Genomic DNA, 23,569 nt, shown 5'->3' with positions numbered 1-23,569 from the left:
AATCAACATCCACTGGAGGGGTATAATTAGAAAGTGTGTTCAAGCTTATTAGCACCAGCAGGCAGCAGCCGTACTGTATGTTATCTTTATTTTTGGATTAGGCAGATAATGTTGAGGTGCCACAGAGAGTTCTCGCCGGTTAAGTCAATGCTTGATACAGAAGGACATAAAAAGGTTGCGCAAGAAATAGTATATCAAAACAAATACGAATCTCATGAAATAAGTAATTGCATAATTTATCGTGAAGAAATTTCATAGAAAGTCATCGTATAGTTTTCCCCCCAAAAATATGTAAAGATGTCACAACAAGTCGTAATATAGCGTCTCCTGATCAAAAAGTCACTATATATTGACGTGAAAAGAATAGTATGTAAAATATGTTGTCGTAAAGTGACAGAATATTAAGTCCCGATTAATATCATTAAAAAAGTAATACAAGACAAAGTGTAGGGGAAAAATACTCATTAAAAGTGTCTACATTATATACTATTTATATAAATATATGGGGACAGAACAGTTTGAGAAAAAAGGTGATGGAGTCGAATGAAAGTCAGACAGGAAGTGGTTTTATTCCAGCACTGTCCAATCATGTTACTGCAGGTGAGCTTACTGTATATTACTCCCTGCTTTCTTTCTGCAGGAACATTATACAATATCATGAACAACTGCATCACAGAGTCCTCTTTATCGTCGTCATTCTCATAACCAGCGTCCTCCTACACTGACATCACCGTCAGTCGTCCTCATCATCACCGGCAGATAAATTGACATTCAAAAATGTAGAAATTTACCTGTGCAGTTCTCATATCACCGCTGCTGTGTTAATAAAATATAATCTTAGCTTTTTTTTTTCTACAAAGTTTTACACACCGTTATATATCACCTGAATAAAGCCCTTCTGTACATCTGCTTCTGTCTGAATCTGAATTTCGCCCCGAACAACGAAATCTCTCCGAGCGTCAGGTGACAGGGGGCCGGCTCTGGCTTCGGACAGCAGGGGGCAATCTCACTCTGCAGACCTGTGACCGCACGCTTCATACTCACCTGCGTCTTAACTACCTCTACCCTGAGAATACCAAGACAGAGAAAAAGGAAAGTTGAAGCGGTGAGAAACCGAGCGGACTGAACATTCGATTGGGAGGGATCAGGAATAAAGAGAGGTAGAAACTACTAAAGCCAAGGTCACACTGTACGATTTTAACTCGGAGGCTCTAAGCGTAAATTGATTTGACCGACTGTCAGGGACGATTGGATTCGGGCCGGGGAAAGGGGTTTTTCAAACATCAAAAAGTTGTCCGTGTTTGATTTGACCAAATACTGCAATCTGGGGATGATCGAGCAACTTCCAGTGGCAGTTTACTGTAAGGTTAAGAGGTAGGAAAACAATTGTGATGTGTAAAAAACAAAAACGTTCACTCTGTTAGACGTGACATTCTCATTTTAGCTTCACTTTTAACGAGCGGCTGTACAATTTGGTTTCTTTTCTCCAACAAAATGTGCCTGCATTGATCTACATAAGCGTGCAATTACAAATTAAGCATTTTTATATAAAAGTATTTGTCAGCTATAACTTTTGTGGATTCAACACTTAAAAATCTATTTCTTTTGTAAACATAAACTGTTAAAAATGTATGCACCGCAGAGGATGACATTGGGAAAATATACGAAAAGTAAACCAATAAAACAGTTCTTATAAGACTGGAGGAGATACCGCGTTTCAAACCGGGAATAAAACTGTTCGAATCAGAACAGAAACAGCAGTATTTTTATGAATAATCAATCAATATGGTTTAGTCGTTCAAGACTCTCAAATGTGGAGATTCTCGGCTTTTCATTGTCTATCGGAAATCTTTCTGATGTTTTCGAGAGCGAGAAATTCATTGATTCATCACGAAAATAATCTGCAGATTGATGAATAATTCAAATAAACGTTAGTGTCTGTGTTGCCTCGGTGTCTATGTGCACATGAGCAGATCACTTAACCTGTGCTGCACTTACGGGTAAGTTTGTCTTGACCTCTGACCGACAGGCTTGAGGTGCGAGGGAAAGGACGAGCGTGAGGGCAGAGGGGAGGACGGCAAGCAAGCGGAAGGTTAATGTTTGAGTAAATAGAGCAGGGGAGTGACTACTATGTCTGAACTAAAACTAGGACTATGATAGAAGTAAAGGAAACGTCTCCTCGTGTGCACACAGCACGACGGGAACGAGTCTTTGAACGCATACGCACTCAGACACACGCAGTCCGAAAGATTTATCCCCGAACACCCTGTGAAAAATCTTGTGATTGGACGGGACGGGACGAGGGGCGGGTCCCAAGGACAGGGATCCCTCCTGCGTTGGATTGCGGCTCCCGCCCCTCTCGTGTGCTTCGGCAGCACATCGGACTCCTCCGCTTGAAACAGAACAACCAATCCACCGGCGCTGTGTCCTCCTAGTCGTCCGCTGAACTCTCCTCTGGTTGATTCGGAGAGGCGGTTGTTGCATCAAACGACAGAGTCCGCCGTCTCAGCTCGATACTGCTGTCCATCAGCTGCGTCGCCATCGTAACCGGCTCCTCTCCCGGCGGCGGGCTCGTCCTCTGCTTCCTGTTCCTGCCCGACACGGGAGACACCGATTGACTGAGGCGGCTCCTGTGCTCCGCGGGGCTCGGCGTGAGGTGTCTGCTTTTGTGCGAGGAGCCGGGAGGGAGCTGTGTGTGCGGGTGTGCCTCGTCCGAGCCGGTGATGCGACTGACTTCCTCGTCGGCGTCGTCCAACTGGGGGTCCGGGTCGGCCGCCCTGGAAGCACAGAGCGGCGTCGATGTGATGGATTCGCCGCCGCCGCCGCCGGGGACCTTCAGGCTGGACGGCCTCTGCAGGCAGACGGGCCTCGCCTCCGCATCTGCTTCCGGCTGCGAGGCGCAGATGGCCGGCTCGGGCGCGTCGTGCTCCTGCACAGTGGTTTCACTGTGGCTCCGGCTGTGGCTCCTGCATGAGATGACCCTCTGGGGGTGGGCGTATTTCAGCGTGTGCACGCTGGACGATCGCTGGCGCGGCGGCGTGGAAGAAGCGGCGGCCACAGCGAGGCGGGGCTCTGCCAGGTCCTCGGCCGAGCCGCTCTGATCCAGAGAGTCGCAGCGCACGGCCTCCTGCGCATGCACACAAACACACGGAGAAGACACGATGAGTTTTTTTTCAAAATGTCGCGTAAGAGGCATGGAAAGGCAGTACAAATGAAGAGGAGCGTCAATGATAACACACCTGTCTTCGTAGCTGTCTGCTCGCAGTGTGGAAGGATGCCGGTCTCCTCTGGATCGAACTATCTGGAACGTATGAGGGACTCAGCTTGTTTCTGTCTAAACTGTCCTCAGGACTGAGCCACTGGGAGGGACGCCTGCTGGCGCTGTCGGTGGGACTCAATCTAAGCGAGGAATGTCTTTCGATGCTGTGGCTGGACATGAGTTTGGGTCGGTCTGCGTTGTGGTCCGGGTGGAGCCTGTATCCGTCCATACTGCGAGTGGAGCTGAGCCTGTGTCTGTTTATTCGACGCGCCGGGCTGGATCTGTATCCGTCTATACTGTGAGCCGAGCTGAGCCTGTGTCTGTTTATTCTGTGAGCCGGGCTAAACCTGTAGCCCTCGACGCAGTCCGCCGGGTTGGCTCTGTGCGAGGGGTGTCTGTCGACGCTCTGAGTCGTGCTGAGGCAGATCTTCGGCCTCGAGCTGCGTCCCGTCCCCAGTGAGGCGTGGCTGAAGGCCGGCAGAGCCCCCGGGACCTGCAGCAGCGAGCCGCCGCCGCCGCTGGAGGCCAGAGACGACACGGAGCCTGCAGAGAAGATCACACGGCGTGACATCGACGACAAGAAAACCAGGAGTGCGAAGCTTGTGGCCGTATGCCTCCGCCAACCAGTCGCGCGGCAGTTTACATCCACGCCTCTCCAAAAATGTCACCGTTTTATCCTGTTAGAAATGATTTGTGTGACATTGTCATAATCATTCAACAAAGTCACGACTATTTGCTGTCCAGCAACAGGGAACAATTAGGGGTTAAGTGTCTTGCTCAAGGACACAACGACATGGACTAGCGGAGCCGTGGACAGGCATGCTCACCACTGATCCACAGTCGCCACCCAAAAAAAACACATCTTTTTCAACTATACCTTGACTTAAATGTATCTCACTGATAGCACTTTGTAGTTTAATGTTATTAAAGGAATTGTACCTTCTTGATTCTTGTTGTTCTGAGTTTCTACTCACGGGTGGATGCACTTATTGTAAGTCGCTTTGGATAAAAGCGTCAGCGAAATGAAATGTAATGTATTCAGATGTAAAATAAATAAATAAAAACATCGTTTGTGTAGCCACATTGACCTTTTGACCACACAATTCAAATCAGTTTCACCCACTTGAGCGCTTGACATTTGGGTCAGATGTGAAGAAACATCCCCGGTGTCCTGCATTCCTTGAGAGTGGGACAGATTTTAGAGTCGCGGTGACCTTTGATCGGCCAAATATAATCAGTTCAGCGTTGAATCCAAGTTTGTGTCAAACTTGGAGAAATTCGCTGCTGAGATATCACAAGAATGTGACGGAGATGAGTTCACGGTGACCTTAACCTTTGACCACCGAAATCTAATCAGTTCCTTCCTGGAGTCCAGGGGGGACGTTTGTGTCAGGTCTGAAGAAAATTCCCATCAGGCCGCCGCTGAGATATTCCGCTCAAGAGAACGGATCGGCCACAAGGACGGACGAACAAAGCAGAGAACACGGCGCCTCGGGCCACGGCCGGCGCCGGCGCGGCAGCATGGAAACAGAAAACAGGATTTCTAAAGACGGGAGTCTCATTGAAAACGAGAATTGTCTGGAGATCAGATGGATTTTGCGATTAGAGATTTTATTTAGGCGCCGGAAAAAAAACACTTCTCACAAAGATGTAGATGTTTTCCAAATATGTTTTTGCTAACATGAATGTAAAAATGGTTAACGCAAAAAAAAAAAAAAATATATATATATATATATATATATATATATATATATATATATATATATATATATATATATATATATATATATATATAAATAGAAGTAACCAGATCATTTGATGACTCGTTTCACTCGTATTTCATGTCATGAGCTGAGGTATCAGACAGATAGGTTTCATTTTAGGGAACTCTCTTTCCCTCTTGGTTAAAATCAAATCATCAGGGTAAGTCTGGCATTAAAAAAAAAAACCAACAACAATCAACTGACCCTATTAACACGTTTAGTCTGTTTATCCAAAGGCTGATATAATGTCTTCCTCCGTGCCAAAGAGCTTCATTGTCGTCCAAGAACTAATAAAAACACATCGATGAGCCTCCCGAGTGACTCGTTCATTCTGCTCCACACGCTTCATTACCGTGGACATAAACACGGCAGTTTATGTGGAGTCACTCACAGAAACACCGTCCTGCTGCTTCTGTAAATACTCACTACTAGTATGTATTAATCAGTAGATATAAAATAAAAATAGGTTGCATCCATTACACTGCTGTTTAAGTGAGTAGCCCTGCTGTGTATATTTTGCCATTTAATGAATGTTTTCTAACATGTGTATCATTTTTTTGGTCACAAATTACACGTCTTTGTGGTATACAATCTCAGCGGGGTTCATTTATATTGTGCACATCAATAAAACGCTGTGTTTCGCTGCTTGGATTGACAAATTTGCACAGACCAAGCTCATCTAAAGCGCTGAAACTAAAGAGAGGGAAGGGACCAGCAGCTGTGGGGAAGAAAATGACACCAAATGTGCTATGTAGGCAAAAACACTAAGTCCTACCAATTTGTCACCAATATTAAAACGCCCGTCCCTCCCTGCGCTCTGTACTAACAGTGACTCTTGTTGTGCTGCATCACATCTCAACAGCCTTCTCTGCTATTTATGGACGCAATAACCTTTCCGGCAATCAGTTAGCGTTGTTGTAGCACACAGTGAGTGAAATGTTCCTTAATTTAATTGGCTATAAACAACCAAATTACCTGAGTAGCTGTAGCCGGCGTACGCCTCGTGGCAAAGGGGCGGGTAAGGGGAGCATCTGAGTGGCTGGACGTGGCTGTCGCTGGGGAGAGACAGCATGCGTCCTATGCTCAGCATGTTGCCATGGGAACAGTCCTCATCCTCGACCTGCCACACAAGATCATCATCAGCGCCGTCATCGTTATTGTCCCCCTTTGCCCCCCCCCTCCTCTCTCCCCCCGTCCGTTTACCTGAGCAGGTGTGCCGGCGTTCGGCGCCAGCGGGTCTCCGCCCGCGGACGCGGCGCTGAGGCGGCGGCGGCTGGCCTCCTCCCGCTCCTTCATCTCCTCCCGCTCCTTCTTCTCCTCCAGCTCGTCCAGCAGCGCCTCCTTGTTGCTCTCCTCCAGGTGCTTCATGAGGACGGCCACGACCACGTTGACCAGCACGAACTGGGCCGTGAGGACGAAGGTGACGAAGTAAATGGGCGAGATCAGGGGCAGGTAGGTGAGGCAGTGGCGCTCCTGCGGGCGACACTCTCGCAGCGTGTCCTGGACGCCGACGTGGTAAGAGAAGAGGATATCAAGCAATGTGGGGGGAAAAAAGTATGATGGATGAAAGTGATTTAAGGTGATAGTCAATGTTCAGGCCGCCTTTGTTGTAGTTCACCTCTTCTCCAACAGGGGGAGATGTGGATCTGAGTGTGAGCAGACCTTGAGCCTGTCACAGAAGAATAATACACTCTCCTAAACCTCTAATGTCAGCAGCTCTTATTCTGTCATAAAAACAGTGATCTTCTCTCCGCTTAATGCAACGCCTGTCTCAGAACCGGTGCTTTGAGACCGACACAGACACACACACACAGACACACAGACACACAGACACAGACACAAACATGGATTTTCTCGTCCATCCATCTTCTTTAAAAAAAAAAAAAAAAAAGAAGAAAAAACACACACACACACACACACACACAGCAGAGGGAGAAAAATAACCTTCATAATCCCATTCCAGTTGTCCCCGGTAGACACCCTGAAGAGTGTGAGGAAAGCCATGCCGAAGTTGTCAAAGGTAGCGTGGCGACTAAGACCCTCGCATGGGTTCTCATCTGAACACTCTGAAAGAGGATGAAGAGAGGAGAAGAGTCTTAGAGGCACTAAGTGTACGAGAGGAAGGCGATGGGAGAGAAGAAAGACAACTTTGTGTAGATTAGAGTGCTCAGTAGAACACTGCTTATAAATTGACATAATTAATGTATGTAACAACAGAATTTATGCATGTTACGTAATGTACAGATATCTCACCAGAGTCAGCTGGGGCACACACACACACACACACACACACACACGCACTCTCACACGCGCATCTGTGCATCCGCATAGATACGTATGCATGCACACACTCACATGCACGCACGCACGCATGCACGTACACGCACACACACACACACACACTAACCCAGTTTTCCAAAGAGCTCAACTCCCAGAGCTGCATAGATGAAGAACAGCAACATGAAGAGCAGACCCAGATTCCCCACCTAGACAGACATATTACACACACACACACACACACACACACACACACACAGATATATACAGTGTATGAAACACAGAAAAAAAAAGGACATGTACAGTATACATTGAGAGAGACACAGGCATGCAAACAGATAGAGAGAGGCCCTAGACAGAGGCCGCTTTTGTTTTCCACATCTTTAAAAACACATTAGAAGCCGCCATGACACCCGGTTTTGAACCGTATATATCTCCACGTTTTGTTTTAAGAAACAGAAGTGCACTTTCAAAGCCTGGATCCAGTCCTCATGAACCACAGGCTCGCCTGTTTATTCTGATAACGAAGGGACTTGGCTTGCCTTCCCCCCCCCCACAAAGTATGCAGACGTCTGATTGGACGACGGCTAAAGCTATTGATGAAGTTCACCTGGACACCTCTGCAAAGACCCGGGTTCAATCCCCTGCGATGATCCACCACTTCAAAGGCTTTTGGCATTATTCGTGGGTGGGAAGGCAGAGTAAAGGATCATGGGTATTTTGCTATTTTCTTTGTTGGAAAACGTGCGTAGATGAACATGCGGCCGTGGAGCGAAAGCACTGTCAAGCTCCGTGTGCAGTGATTCAGGAATAACCCATTTCAATTCAAAAGGGAAAAGGAATAGCGGTAATACTTTTTGCTGCATTTTCAGGAGCAGGAAAACAGACGGTTAAGAAAAATGTCTCTTTGCACAGCACACCTGTTCTCATTTACTGCGCCCCACCAGCCCTCCCCTTTTCCTCTCGACTCTCTCATTTCTGGTGGGGTCCCACGAGGGGCCGCTGAGCTCAGGCGCTGTGGTAGATCCTTCCTGAAGCCTCCCTCCACACCAGAGCGCATCATCCCGGGTCCGCCATTCCCACCAATTAGTTTTCACACATTTCATATTCCAACAAGTCCGAGAGTCACAATGGCGGCTTTAATTAAACGCTAATTTCAATATGCTGTGAAAAAGGAAATCATATTCACCGTGTCGACCATCTTAGTTTGTTGTGCTAGCATTAGCTTGTTCACCCCAAACTCTAAATAAATAGTCAACTTTTTTTTGTTTTTTGCAGGACCAACATATTGGATAAATTAATATTTTGACCGGATGATAAAAGGTTATAAACATAATTTATCCTGCAGGAGACATGAACGTGTTCAGCAAAACACACGACGATCTATCTGGTGGTAATGGACAAAACCTCATGTTGGCGCGAGAGGAAAAGTCAGAGGATCCAGTCATTAGGCTTTATCCATCTGGGACAATGCATGGCTGTAAAAAAAAAAAAATCACAACAATTCACAATAGTTGCGATATTTCCGTCTGGATCAAAAAGGTGATCCGAGCAAACGACATTTCCGTCCCTGGAGCCGGGCCGTGAAACGTGTCTACCGGCGGTGTGTGTATCTCAGCTGATGGTTTAGAGCTTGCTTGCAAAGTCTCGTGGACGCCAACAATAGCACTGCGTCAAAAAGGAAGAAGAAATGCAGCATCCTAAATGAGACAGGTGACATCGGAGAGATGCGAGCAAAAAGAAAAAAAAACTTAAATCCGGCCTCATAAATCACTTTTGCTGCATTCCAGAGCAATGTCACCTGGAAATGCCCTGCTTTTTACTCACCAATCAGATAAGCACAATTATCCAAACCTGGAAGAAATACGGGGCTAATTTTACAACGGGAAGAAAAAAAATATTGCTGCTGCTGCGACTTTATGGCAGAGTTTTAAAAAAATCCTGCCTAAAAGGGGAATAAATTGCTGTGTGGCGTCTGTGTGATGATAAGCTCTCCGACTGGACTTTCTGCTTCCTATTTTATCAACGCGCAGACGTTCAGCGGCAAAACAATCGCACCAAAGCAGCTGTGAAGTGATGTGCCATAAAAGTAATGATTGAAACGAGGATTTATCAGCCGCGCTGATACATTTGAAGCATCGACCATTAGCCCTTTGGCTAAATATGAGGATGTCGTCACGCTTGTTTGGTGGTTATTTAGTGTCACTGAACAGTCTGTTGGGGGAATGTCAGTAAATCATGAAGGAGGAGGGGGGGGGGGGGGCAGTCGGTGCCAGGCCTGATAAATTGCTGAATAAAACAAGCTGTCTGCAATTGTTCAGATCTGGAAACCAGGCTCAGAGTTAAAGAGACACGATGTATTTCACAGCAGCTGTGCTGCCTCTCACCTGAGGCAGCGCTTGCATCACCGTGTCCAGCAGAGCTCTCATTCCTGTCGCCATCTTCAACAGCTTCAGCACTGAAATAGTGTAACGCGTCAGCTCTTATCGGCCACATATCATCATGTTTTTGTTGTGTGTTTGAGTCACCGTGTGTGTGTGTGTGTGTGTGTGTGCGTGTACCTCTTGTTATCCGCAGGACTCTCATGATGCGTATGATGGTCGGGTTGATGGGGAGGGAAGCATTCAGGTCTATTTCTTCCAGTGCGATTCCCATGATGGACAACAACACAATGGCCAGGTCCAACTGGTTCCATCTTCACACACAGACACACACACACAAACAAAGAAAGAATGTTAAAGACAAAGCTGTGTGTGTGTGTGTGTGAGTCTTTGTAGCGACAGCGAGAGCTGGAATACCTCTCTTTGAAAAAGCGGCGCAGGCCGAAAGCGATGAGTTTGAGGATCGTCTCGATGACGAAAACCACCGTGAAGACGTAATTGCAGTACTTCAGTATCTCCTCAAAGTACTGCGGGACACACACACACACACACACACACACACACACACACTGTAGCTGTACTGTACACCGCACACGGCTTCATTACTATGGTTCTAGGGCAGGTGGTAGAAGTTGTTGCCATGGTTACCCGAGGCTGGTTGTAGTGCTCCATGCTCATGGTGAGGAGGTTTGTGAAGATGATGATGGTGATGAAGAGGTCCAGGTAGTGGCTGGTGCACACGGTGTGGATGGTCCGACGCAGCGGGGAGTAGTCAGCGAAGTACGGCTTCTCCATGGCCCCTGTGTTTTACACACACACACGCACGCGCGCACGCACACACGCACACACACACACACACACACACACACAGAGAGAGAGACAGAGTCATTAAATGCTTCTGAAAGAAAAGCATACTATGATCTATGAAGTCACTGATGAAGTGGATGCCAAGTGGCGCGCTGCTTTGTGTGTGTGTGTGTGTGAGTGTGTGTGAGTTCGGACTGGAAGTGCCACCTCAGGAATTCAACCCTATCCATCACACACGCACACACAGACACACACACACACCGGCACGCCGCATGGCACCTCAAGGTGTCTTTGGGCAAAAAGTCTCGCTGTCTGCTGCCAGACAGTTAACTGACTAAGAGGAAAGCACTACGAGAGATTGCACTGCGGAGAGAGAGAGAGAGAGAGAGAGAGAGAGAGAGAGAGAGAGAGAGAGAGAGAGAGAGAGAGAGAGAAGGACGGAGGAAGACAGAGACGAGCATGATAAGTATGCATGTACTCGTACAGCACGTGTGTGGAGAAAAGAGGTTCATCATGTGTCTGTTCGTGTGTAACAGATCATGTGTTTGTTTGTGTGTAACAGATCATGTGTTTGTTTGTGTGTAACAGATCATGTGTTTGTTTGTGTGTAACAGATCATGTGTCTGTTTGTGTGTAACAGATCATGTGTCTGTTCGTGTGGATAACCGCTCGTCTCGTGTACGTTTGGTGTCGGGATGTTTTTCCTGGTTTGGGCCCCATAGTTCAAATTAGGGATTAAAATGATATCGCTACAGATTATATTGACAAGAATATGTATATATAATGTACAATAATAGGTATTATGTCTGAATATAAAATATTTCAGTCACTGTGGAGTCTTTACTGGTTTTTATTGGTTATTTTATTTCTTTCTTTTGATACTTTTTTTTTATGTCCCTTTTTTGCACTTTACCCTGTGATGCTGTAATCCTGAACATTTCCCCGCTGCGGGACTAACAAAGGATTATCTTATCTTATCTTATAAGCCTGAAGTAAGACGCACTAGTCAGTGGACATTGATACACTGGTTTTAATGGCAGAACGGACACTGAGAACGATGTCATCGTGTAAGAATGAAAGCAAATACCAAAATATTGTCGGAAACAATTGGGGGGGCTGTTTTAAAAGCATAAAAATGTGGTTTTGGAATCACGATCGCATGCGAGTGTAACGTTCAATACGTCCACACACTTTCCGTCTGTCGTGTCTGTCATTCCCCACTCCCTCCCGTTATCTCACTTCTCCTCCTCTTCTCCATCCGTTTCTGCCGCTTCTCCTCCCTCATCCGCGCCTCCTCCTCCTCCTGCTGCTGGCGACACTTGTGAAAGTTCTCCACGACCACGCCCACAAACATGTTGAGCACGAAAAAGCTGACGATGAGGAGGAAAGAGATGAAAAACAGCAGCATCCAGGGGTTGTTGTTTCTAATTGGCTGCAGAGAGGACAGATGGAGAAAATGGGAAGGAGATAAGAGGAGGAGGAGAGGAGGTAACACGGGGACAAAAAGTCAAAGAGAGGAAGACCAAACAGTGACGAAAGAGGTGTGGAAGCGGTGGCGAGGAAGAAGAGGGGAGAGCATAAACAAGAAGACAATGTAAATCCTGAGTCAGCACTGCACTGTCAACCCACATCTATTCACCCATCTGCCTTTTGTCTTTCCTTACACCTCTCTTCACTCCTGAAATATTCTGCTTGAAACAAACAACATCAAATGGAGCCGGAGGCTCCAAAAAAAACAGAACCAAAACACAGTAAAAGACAATATATACTGGCTGAATGGTTCGTATGCCTCCCTGATATTATTTTTTAACTTCCCACAGCTCCTCTCTTCCTCAGTGCGTGTGTGTGTGTGTGTGTGTGTGTGTGTGTGTGTGTGTCTCTTCACCTGCTTGTCCACTGCGACGGCGTCCAGGCCGTCGTACATGATGCTGACCCAGCCGTCTTTACACGACAACACAAACAGTGACATCAGCGCCTGAAAGAGTGACACACACACATACATCAGTGTCACGCTGTCAATTACTTTTTGTAAGAGTAGGTGTCAGCCCTTTTGGTGTGTGTGTGTGTGTGTGTGTGTGTGTGACAAACCTGTCCCAAGTTGTCAAAGTTGTATTTCCGGCGAACCCAGCGGTACCCCGCCTCCAGACAATGTGTTTTATTGGTGATTTTGCTCACGTCGAGCCCGTCACAGTGGAAGAACTTCCCTTTAAACAGCTGTATTCATGTGTGCACACAGACACACACGCAGACACACACACACACACAAGAACACTGTGACCGCGAGGTAACGTAAACAAAGCTCGTAGACGATGACTGTACAGTAAATTACTCCGCGAGAGCCTTCAGGCCGACTGTATGTTGCAGCTAAAGTGCCATCTGGTCCAGTCTGCTTCACGGCTATTACACACTCCGGCATGGACTGTTCTCATTACAGTGTGATTCAGTGCAAGTGTGTTTTTGAGAAACACTGTGTCTGTGTGGTGAGATTAGCTTCACCATTCATCAAGCATCATTTCCTGTCCAAGCATTCATGAGAATAACTGCGGGATTATTTCCAAAAATGGGAACCAGAAAATACCTAAGAGGAGGAGAGTTTACAGACGCCCTTTACAGTCAATGACTTTTAGTAGCAAAATACCATTGGGATAAATATTTAAATACCTTTTTGGCTTACTAGCCTTTAAAATGAAGCGATGCGTGTGTGAGTTACGAGCAGTTCAAACAAAGAGCATTATACCCTCACAGATCCTGCGCTTTGAAGGATATTTGAAGGATATCAAGGCCTGAAGAGATGAAACTATCCAGGATTTCAAAAGAATCAATTACTAGTCCAAAGTAAAGATAAAATAAACTACACTTTAATCAATATTTTACTTCTTATCTTTGGCCCGCAGATGGCGAAACACTGATTTATAACATGATAATCTTTCATTACCTGTACAACTGGGTATGTTTCCTTTTTTAATACAGGTACAGGTCTTTAATAAAAAAAAATGATAACAATATGCCAAATTGCCTGAAATGAATATATAACAACATTAATTGATTAATATTATAGAAATGCAGGTGAAGGTGCAATTAAAAAAAAACAAAAAAAACGCTTCTCCAGCACAATCCCTCTGTAGTTCAACCATTGTATTTTTAATTACTTCCAGGGACTCTGGCGCATAATCAGCAGCTCATTTGCATTTCGCCCCCAATTTTTTCTCTCCCAGTTTTATCACCTGAAGCATTTTTCTGACTCGTGGCTCGTTAGTTTTAAACGATGGGGATCAGTGTTTTCTTGCAGCGGGAAAAGACAACAAGCTTTGTATGTTTGGGAGCACAAATCCCGAATAAAAATAAGTTTAAACTGAGTATTGTTTGAACGAAGAAAAAAAAAACAAACAAGGCTTAATAATGAACGAGGAATAATCGGTGTAAGGGATTACCTGAACTCCCAGAATCCCAAACACGATGAAAAAAGCGCAGCAGATGAGCACAATGTTGCCGATGGGTCTGAGCGACGTGATCAGAGTCTCCACCACCAGTTTTAGACCAGGAGCCCGACTTATCACCCTGCGACACACACACAGTCACACACACATGCTACACAAGTACACCAGATAGCATTAACGCAGTGGAACGCAAGAAATGATAATAATAATACCGGAGCGGTCGCAATGTGCGGAGCAGACGGAGCACCCGGAGGATGCCTAAGATCCGATTACCGCCGGCTGACGCGATGGAGACCAGGATGTCCACCATGGACACGAACACCAGCAGTCCGTCTAGGATGTTCCAGCTGCTCTGCAGGTACACGCCGTTTCCAAAGTACATGCCCATAGCTACCACCTGAGCACAAGAAAAGTACCGGGGGAAGAAAAATGGATATTACGAGTTGGATAATATGCGATGTGAAATTAGTCGTCAAAAGCAATCCTGATCCCCACTCAGAAAGAAAATTGCCATTTTTTTTTTTTTACCAGAAAATGAATCTGGAGTGAAGTGCTGGTTCAGGAAACGTGTCTAGTTACCTTGACCATCATTTCAGCCACGAAGATCACTGTGAAGACGTAATTGGACACACTGAGGAACACCCGCTCCTGTCAGACACACACACACACACATATACATTTATGTACACGTGTGAGTGTCTACAGACACACGCAGAGAAGCGCATCCATCAATTTAAGGGGTTTGTTTCCCAGTAGCTTTGGTGCTCTCACTTCATTGTGTTATAAATAATGAGCTGAGATGAAAATCCATTAAGGTTGGAGCGCAACCACGATAAAGGAAAATACTAAGAACAGCACATGTTCTGAAAACGTCTCCGCTGTTACATCAGCAACAAACACATGAACTCGGCTGTAATCAACAGTTTGTTGAGTGTCTTTGTGAGGACTGGTCATGAGATATAAGACACTTCTTTAGGGCTGTTTGAGGCTGGGACTGGATGTCAGAATCAGATTTCTGCTAAAGACGAGGCAAGTTTATTCATATCGCACCACTCGGACACAGAGCTGAATAAGGAAAGACTACAACTAAAAAAACACAATCAAGTTAGAAATCCTGTTGATAGAATATAATTAAAAAGACCAAACCAGATGAGTTTCAGTGGAACATTACAACCAGTAAGTTGAGGTTAAAAGCTACTGCAAGGAACTTTCCTTTTGAGTTGGGTTTGGAAGTCCCTGTGGACGAAAGTGGAAATGTTTCTGCTCGCCAGAGTCCCTTTTGAAGAGCTCTCATGTTATTGCATCAGCCGTGTGGTTCTCCCATGCATTCCTCCTCGTCTGTGGGTCCAGGAATACAGAGTGTTGTGGATGTTGGATCCCAGCGGGGGGAAACTGGATCTGGGTCTGTCCAGAGACCCCGCTGGTCTGCTGGTCTGCTGGTCTGCTGGTCTGCCGGTCGCTGCCAAAGGCCCGGTGCAGCGATGACGGACGTTCAGAATAACTTCCTCGAAATAGCCAATCGTATTGCCGATGGTCTCGTTTACTTATGGAGGTCATGGAGAGGCCGCAGCGTTAAACTGAGACTGTTTCATAACTAGCTAAAAGTTCCTCACGGTGACTCTAACTGTTGGGGTTTCAGCGTGTTGTCATGTAATTGTGTGTGTGTGTGTGTGTGTGTGTGCGTGCGCTCTACCATGCTGTTGGTCGGTATGTCAGGTCTTTCCAGTGCAATGGTGATGCAATTAAGGAAGATGAAGAGGAGGATGATGTGATCAAACATCTTGTGACCTATGACCCTCTGACACCACAACCTGAGCCTGGAGAGAGAGCGACAGAGAAGGAAATAAATGAGTTCATAAATTCGTGGTTGTTCTCATCACACATCACCTACATCCCCGCAACTGTCAACGTAGTGTTTTCTTTTGTTTGGACTCAGCCAGCTTTAATTGATAAAAGTGATCGTTGTGTTATAAGCCTCGGCTGTAACCTTCACACTTCAATTGACATTATTCACGCATGCTGTGGTTTAAGCCACCTCGGCCACTCGGGAGAATATTAGAGGCAGTGTGAGTGTGTGTGGGCTGCGCGTGTGCATGTTGACTGTGTATTTACCGGTTGTGTGGACCGAACAGATAGAGAGACCACTCTTCATGCTCCAGGCACCACTGGGGCTCATATGGCTCCAGAATCTTCTTCAGCTTCTTACATAAACTCTGGAGGGGGAAAAAAACAACAACAAAAAACACACACACACACACACACAAAAACAAAATGACATGAGAATTCTGACAAACTATTTCGACGTCAGTACATTTTCTGCACGGCTACGTGCACTCATTCAATGAGTCATGCAGCGGTCATGTCCAGAATTGAGCGGCTGTGGCTCAGGAGGCGGAGAGAGGGGAGAGGAGGGGGGGGGGGGGGGTCGTCCTCTAATCAGAAGATCAACAATCCCCTGGCTCCTCCGGCCCGCACGGCGAAGACGCTGAACCCAGAATGGCTCCCGAAGGCTGCGCCATCTGTATGCGAGTGCGAGTGTGAATGAGCATTTAGATGAGATCCTTATGGGCAGTTTGGCACCTGACATTGCAGCCTCTGCCCTCAGTGTATGACTGTGTGTGTGTGTGTGTGTGTGAACGGGTGAATGTGGACATGTAAAGCTCCGTCAGTGGTCGGAGGACTAGAAAGGCTCAATATGAATGCAATGAAACGTAAATAGTTTTCACTTGGTGGAAAACATTGAACTGCAGGAGTGACCTCATAAAAAATTACAAAGACAGAACTAGTTTATCAAACGACGTTCCCAATATTTTTCCCGCCCTGCTCGTAATCTAAATTCAGCTAATTCAATCATTTCAACGTTACGTAAGTGTCCAAGGGTACGAAGGTTGGTGGTTATGCAAGATAATTAGCAGCAGTTTTTGAACAGTGAAACATGTTTTATCAGCTTGTTTTAACTGAAAATAACTGGAGGGGGGAATCATGATAATGCCTCGCAAACTTCACCGCGGTCCACTCAAATACACCAACACATATTTGAATAAATAAAACGGAGAGCACGAGCGCTGCACCTCCTCGATCTCATCGTCCTCCTGGTCGCTGTGGCAGAGTGTGTTCAGGGGAGCGTCGTCCGGCAGGTGAAAGGTGGTGCCGTTGCAGTCGGGCGGGTGGAGCATGGGCACCTGCAGGTAATCCGGCTGGTCCAGCGACGGCTCCCTGCTGCTGGGGTCGGAGCTCGTGTGGGTGTCGGACAGCAGCGACTCCATCTCCCCCGACTGGCTCCTCCTGTGGAGGCTGGGGCCTCGGCCGATGCTGGTCCAGCTGGAGCGACGGCTCTCCGGGCCGGCGTCCCACGGGACCTGTGAAGGCAACGTCAAACACCGGCAACGATGAGTTGGATTTTTTTTTTTTTTGGGATTGATTCCATTCAACGCAAATAAAGATTTGGTTCTTTACCGATGAAAGGTGCTCTGTGGACGTATCGACCAGCAGCAGCGCCGGCTAAACGGATTCAGGTCGATGTGCGATCACATTTTTATGTGACAATAATTTGGTGGTGTTTTTATTAGCAGGGAAACGCTCCTAACTTCTAACGAAAGACCGTTTTATTGCTCCAGGCTTTTACTTAATTGTCCTGGGGCTGCTTTGATTGACACTGAGATGTTTTGGCTTTTTTTACATTTTTTAAAACATTTTAATTTCTATGTTCTTCTTAACTGTGTGTTGTTTATGTTGTTATCATAAAGCGCTTTGTGACCCTGGTCTGTGAAAGGCGCTGTACAAATAAAGCTTATTATTATTATTATTATCTAAAACGGATTAACAAACCATAAATGATCAATACTCCATGTGACAAACTGCCCAGAAAAAAAAGAGGCAGGATATTGATCAGACTAAGTCTCATGTGGGGAAAGTAAAATCTAATGGAAGAATATGATTACATACAAATATATTTATTCTCCCCGAGTTCTCACAAAAACATTTCTGTAAGAATAAATAATTTCCGCGTGAAACCAGACTGAAAGAGGGCGACGAGGATCAACAACACCCTCGTTACTTTGCAAGCAAAAGTTAATACGTTAAACCGCCTGAAATGTCACCAAAAGGCCAAGAAGAACACGGCCAAAATCCCCCCATCGTCCAACCACTCGACATCCACGGCTGGAGAAAAGACCATCAGCGACAGCAGCGTGCTACCAATTAACAGGCAGCGCCGGCTGAAAAGAGCAGCAATGCATATCATCTCTCTCTGCACCGCACAGGTTACACTCTCTGTCACGCCTAAAAAAAACACACACACACACATTTCTCTCCTGTGATGACTCAGACACACCACACGATCAGAGCCGATAGTATCTGTGCTGGGATCCACTCGGGTACGAGACGTATTGACGTGCGGACCCGAGACCCGAGTCAATCGAGCAGGCTGGCTGAAAGAAATGTCGGTTGCGAGATATTTGCTTCAGCGAACGTTCTATGAGGAAGGACATGCATTCACATTGCGTCTTGAGAGTGCCCACAATGTTTATTTTTCATCTTTTTTAAACGCTGAAGGTCATGTAGATGTTTCATTATAAAACTCTGTTTTTAACTGGTGTAAAAAAACATGACAAATCCCCACTTTAACAACGTAGATATTCATCTTTCCGATCGTATTTAAAGCAGCGCTCAGCCCGGCTTCGTCTCATTTCTTCCTTCTCTGTTTCCCCTTGAGCGCTCCTGTAAATCAATCAATTTAATGTGGCGATACTATAAGTTGAAGCGCGTGTCCGAGGCTCACCGGTGACCTCTGCTCGAGGCCGTGGACGTCCATGGAAGCGGCGCTCGCCCGCCGTGACTGGCCGTGGTTTATGGTGGGCGTGGCCGCAGTGTGCGTGATGACCGGCAGAGGAGGAGGAAGGTGATGGGGCATGGAGGCCTTTGGGTTCAAGAGGCCATTGGGGCTGAGCATCATGGCCTGAATCTTGAGCTCTACACACACGCACACACACACACACACACACACACACACACACACACACACACACACACACACACACACACACACACACACACAAACAAACAGATGGAAAAAACTTCACTGGTATCGGTCATTATCGGGGCAGCCATTGAAGACACAGAGGTCATTTTTTTAAATGATGAATTTAAGCACCTAAAGTGCAGTTTATCATTTTATGACATAGTGGAATTTCATAATGGAGATCCCATAATTATATATATATATATATATATATATATATATATATATATATATATATATATATATATATATATATTTTTTTTATGTACATTTTAGGCCAAGACAAATGTAAAAGATCATTTTAAAAAACATAAATACATAACGCAGTCTGATTATTAGACAATTTTACAGGATTTGGGGGAAATTATCCAAGGGGCTGTTTGGCCTTTGTGATATAAATCTATGTCAAGTATAGTGGGGTCAAAGTTGGTGTGTAAACTGTGATGTTTAGACAGTTTGGGTAATCATTTCACCGGCCATGTTTGTTTAAAACCTGACTTGTGCTGCTTGTGTTTCTTGTCGTGTTGGACGTCCTCTTAGAGCTGCATGTTCTCCGATACAAACTCGGTGATTGCGATGTTATTATTAACCAGCAGTGAAGTGCCCATTCAAAATGTGCTTGTTCAGAACGGGACAATTGCTTGGCCTCCCATATTGCTGCTTGCGGCTTTCTCTGTGAGAACCGCTCACCAAAACAACTTCAGGCTCTGTGCTTCTTTGAGTCCTGAGCAATACACGCGCCGTGACCTTGTTGCATCCCCAGCGAGCCGTTCGGCGGTGTAACAGTTAATACCCTTCTCAAAACACTTGATAGTGTGGATGTGGAGCATAAATATGTCCTGTCGATCTCAAGAGCTCACACTCAAAACTCAATTTTTTTGGGGGTCCTCAGCGATAGCGTGAAGTCAAGTGGAGAAACGATTGTGGAGGAAATCGACAGACTTAAACACAGACAGACAGAAACTACATTTTGGGTTTGGACAAGACGGGTGAACACAACTACAACATAGCAGGTGCAATAATAATAATAATAATAATAATTGAAGGCTAGTAGGATGTTTGTCCAGTTTTAAGTTCATCTCAGAGTTTGTACCTGCGGCGTAAATCTCTCGCAGCTTCTCCTCATCCTCGAAATTGAGCGATTGTCTCTCGTCATCTGACTCAGATCTGTTGGCGTCTCCCTAAAAACAAACACACATCACCGGGATCACCACTATCATCGTAATCTCCATCATCACCATCATCAGCAGCCTCGCCCCCCCCCCTCCCCTTTTTCTCACTTGTCTGTTGACTGTTGTAAAAGTGAAAGATATGAGCAGGTTGAGAGGGAAAGACCGAGAGACAGAGACTGGAAGGCAGACGGGCGAAGGGGATCTCCAGTGTTCTCTAGTTGAGTTATGAGCGAGGCTTTGGCAGCGATCTCCTGTAGTCACGCCAATAAAGCTTTACAGAATTTAATTAAAATTCACGCCAGAAAGATGGAGGCAGGCGGCTTTGGCAAAGGGTATCTGTGTGTGTGTGTGTGTGTGTGTGTGTGTGTGTGTGTGAGAGAGAGAGAGAGAGAGAGAGAGAGAGAGAGAGAGAGAGAGAGAATGGGAGCAAGTACTCTCTGATGCTGGAGATAAAAGATGAAAACTAAACAACAAAAGCTCACCAGCTGTGAATGGCAGGCGATATCAAACACATCCTACCCTGGAGAGTATTGTGTGTCTGCGCGCGCGTGTGTGTGTGAGTGTGTGTGTGTGTGTGTGTGTGTGTGTGTGTGTGTGTGTGTGTCAGTGAGAAAGAAAGATAGAGAGAAAGAGAGACAAGGGGATAGAAAGAGAGAGTGAGATAAAGGAAGAGAGGACAACTGAGAAAGAATAAGAGTTCTGGATAAAGAGAGAGAGAGAGAGAGAGAGAGAGAGAGAGAGAGAGAGAGAGAGAGAGAGAGAGAGAGAGAGAGAGAGAGAGAGAGAGAGAGAGAGGAACCACACAGGCAGGATGGTGGAGATTATTCTCTTGTAGGCAGCTTTGGTATCATCATCGCAACAGGGCTCAATTAGTCTCGTTCTCTTTGCCTCGTTCGCTAAGTAGCTCCAATAAAACAGCGTCTTCTGCCCTTACTTCGGCTTGAAAGCCCTCGACCAAAATGGCGACGAGCAGGTTGAAGAGGACGTAGTTGCCGAAGGTCATGAGGGCGACGAAGTAGAGGGCGGCCAGCGGCGTGGTGGAGGCCATCCCGTTGTACAGCACCGCGTTCCAGTCCTCCTGGGTGAGGATCTGCGGATGGCAGTCAAGAAGTCAAACGGATTTCGGGGGATTAGAAAAAGCGAAAAAGAAGGGATTTCTTCATTTAATATCACAGCGTCAGTGGACGTGAGCGATAATGATGCTCATCAGTGGTAAACGAGCTCCCGTGGAGCGCTTGTTTCATTACTCTTCCTCCCACTTCGCTCGTGAAGCATGTCTTACCTGCCCACCGAGAGAGTTTTAGCGTTTTGTCGGAGGGAGAAGAAGAAAAAAATTGAGTGCGAGCACTCTCAAATTGGAGCAAATGAAATAAGAGAGAACATCATCACGGTTACAACTCGTGACAGCAGCAGCTGCTCTTTTTGAATTTCATCCCAATTATTATTTTTTTAATCACTTTTAACAGCAATTCATTGATGGGGGAAATTCCTCTACATCAATTATTCTTGATTTACTTAGTTGTGTCCTTGTTCACATCTGTATGGTTTGCATCTGTGTGTGTGTGTGTGTGTGTGTGTGTGTGTGTGAGAGAGAGAAAGAGAGAGAGAGAGTCCATGTCGGTGTGTTTGTCGAACCTGAAACACGGTGACAGTCGCCCAGAGCAGAGAGTCAAAGTTCTTCCTGTCAGGTAAAGTGTCTCCACTGTCTTGTTGCAAACTGAATTTACAGCCGAACAAATGCATCCCCAAGATACTGCAACGCACAAACAAACAAGCACACGCACACACAAAAACACACACACACACACAGAGATAGCAATGAGAAAATATATTACTTTCATTCCATGGTAATTTAATATGCATATGTAATGCAGCCTGTGTATGTGTAAAAGGTGATGATGCATGTAGTAATATATCCTGTAACGCTGTAACAACCTTATGATTCCTGTAAGGTGCAATTAAAGCTGACGAAACAAGATTGGCTGGTCTCAGCGTGCGGTATCGCGTTCAGTGAGAGAGAGAGAGAGATAAAGAAAATACCTGAATATGAATATAAAGAGCATGAGCAGCATGCAGAACGTGGCCACGTTGTCCATGGTCTTCATCAGCACCACCAGCTGCCTCCGCAGGGCGGGAAGGAAGCGGACCAGCTTCAACACCCTCAGCAGGCGGAAGGTGCGAAGCACCGACAATCCTCCCTCGGCCTCGCCGACAATCTCCCACACACTAAAACACGCGGCGGGCGACAGGCGGAGCATGAGCGCCGCGTCAAAGTCACATTAAAGCCACGAGAATCGATATGCGCTCAGCCATTTTGTCTGACAGTCACAGTGTGGGAAGAGGATACGGGCCAATGCTGTTTACAACTTACAGCACGAAAGAGGTGAGAGCGGCGTGCACTGGCACGGTAAACAAGCAACGCCCTTCAAGCGGCGATACATAATTTAGCTTGTAGTACTACATAATGGAGTGAACACAGGCCTCCTGGACGAGGAACACAACAAGCAGCACCGTGACAGTTCGGGAGATGTAACTGCAGTGAGGATTTTTTTATTTTTTGAAAGTGACAAGATGAGTCCCTCCGAATAGATTTTCCTATTTTGGGGCTAACGCTTCCAGTCAGCGGGAACCCACCTGATGATGACAATGATGCTGTCGAAGCCGTTGTACGGGTTCTTGATGTAGCCAAACAGCCCGAGAGCCATGAGCTTCAGGAGCATCTCCAGACTGAACAGACTTGTGAACACCATGTTGCTGATCTCCAAAATATCCGTCAGCTCCTTCGGCTGCAGGGGCGCAGTGTTTGTGGAGAGACAAACGGGGCAGAGATTGATACACAGATATTGGACAGGCGGAGAGGAGGGGGGGGGGCGGGATGAACAAACAAACAGAGGCAGACAGACGGGCAGTCGAGTCAACATGTTGGGAGGTTTTTGAATCGCTACTCAGGGCGACGGCGAAGGTTCATGAGGATGAAGTCTGAGAGACGGAGCGAGAATGTGCTCCGGGACTTCTATGCAGGTTACCCACTATCTTTTGGTAGTAGGGAGAGAGATACGTGATTTATTATTAATACCATTGATGTTATTCAAATTAAGGGTTCTCAAACTGAAGGGCGGGGGCCCTCTGGGGGCCGGAGAGGCATTACGGGAGGGACACACCCTTTTGGAGCAGGATGAAATGAGTTTAATCTGATTATTATCCAACAAGAGTGCTCGGAAATTTGTTAAGATTGATTCAGAGTGCAAGAAAAACAAGAGAAAAACTGATCTTTTTCTCTTTTTTTTTAATCTTGCTCTCGGGTTTAATTTCAAATAAGTGTGACGTCATCTTGTGTTCCTGTTGCAGAAATGTTCAATCAGCACATTAGTTCATGTAAAGGTCTCGGTAAAGACTTTTGAATACATTACGTTGAGAGATCGAAAGACCTTCTGAGGTCAATCTGGGCCACGA

The 23,569-nt window shown here is 46.1% G+C and overlaps 1 protein-coding gene across 1 annotated transcript in view; it reads right to left on the bottom strand.

Annotated features, from left to right (window-relative positions):
• Window positions 1–586: 586 nt before the first annotated feature.
• LOC137792848 (voltage-dependent T-type calcium channel subunit alpha-1H-like) overlaps window positions 587–23,569 on the bottom strand; it is a 35,378-nt gene continuing 12,395 nt past the window's right edge. Inside the window, exons 9-33 of the mRNA XM_068588622.1 lie at window positions 22,751–22,902; window positions 22,157–22,342; window positions 21,752–21,869; window positions 21,051–21,206; window positions 20,038–20,125; window positions 18,705–18,895; window positions 16,996–17,283; window positions 16,037–16,137; window positions 15,618–15,741; window positions 14,504–14,572; window positions 14,137–14,321; window positions 13,919–14,045; window positions 12,576–12,701; window positions 12,373–12,462; window positions 11,727–11,919; window positions 10,329–10,480; window positions 10,098–10,207; window positions 9,861–9,994; window positions 9,687–9,757; window positions 7,430–7,508; window positions 6,967–7,088; window positions 6,226–6,522; window positions 5,998–6,142; window positions 3,240–3,802; window positions 587–3,127 (exon numbers count right to left, since the gene is read on the bottom strand). Coding sequence (XP_068444723.1) covers window positions 2,432–3,127; window positions 3,240–3,802; window positions 5,998–6,142; window positions 6,226–6,522; window positions 6,967–7,088; window positions 7,430–7,508; window positions 9,687–9,757; window positions 9,861–9,994; window positions 10,098–10,207; window positions 10,329–10,480; window positions 11,727–11,919; window positions 12,373–12,462; window positions 12,576–12,701; window positions 13,919–14,045; window positions 14,137–14,321; window positions 14,504–14,572; window positions 15,618–15,741; window positions 16,037–16,137; window positions 16,996–17,283; window positions 18,705–18,895; window positions 20,038–20,125; window positions 21,051–21,206; window positions 21,752–21,869; window positions 22,157–22,342; window positions 22,751–22,902 — 4,563 coding nt within the window. The 3' untranslated portion in view covers window positions 587–2,431. The remainder of the gene's footprint in view (window positions 3,128–3,239; window positions 3,803–5,997; window positions 6,143–6,225; window positions 6,523–6,966; window positions 7,089–7,429; window positions 7,509–9,686; window positions 9,758–9,860; window positions 9,995–10,097; window positions 10,208–10,328; window positions 10,481–11,726; window positions 11,920–12,372; window positions 12,463–12,575; window positions 12,702–13,918; window positions 14,046–14,136; window positions 14,322–14,503; window positions 14,573–15,617; window positions 15,742–16,036; window positions 16,138–16,995; window positions 17,284–18,704; window positions 18,896–20,037; window positions 20,126–21,050; window positions 21,207–21,751; window positions 21,870–22,156; window positions 22,343–22,750; window positions 22,903–23,569) is intronic.

Source organism: Clinocottus analis, unplaced genomic scaffold (genome assembly GCF_023055335.1).
Source record: "Clinocottus analis isolate CAN_PGR_092001 unplaced genomic scaffold, fCliAna1.0.p SCAF_22, whole genome shotgun sequence".
NCBI classification, from domain to species: Eukaryota; Metazoa; Chordata; class Actinopteri; order Perciformes; family Cottidae; genus Clinocottus; species Clinocottus analis.
The sequence above is the reverse complement of the archived record's forward strand: the minus strand, read 5'-3'. Positions and strand labels throughout refer to the sequence as shown.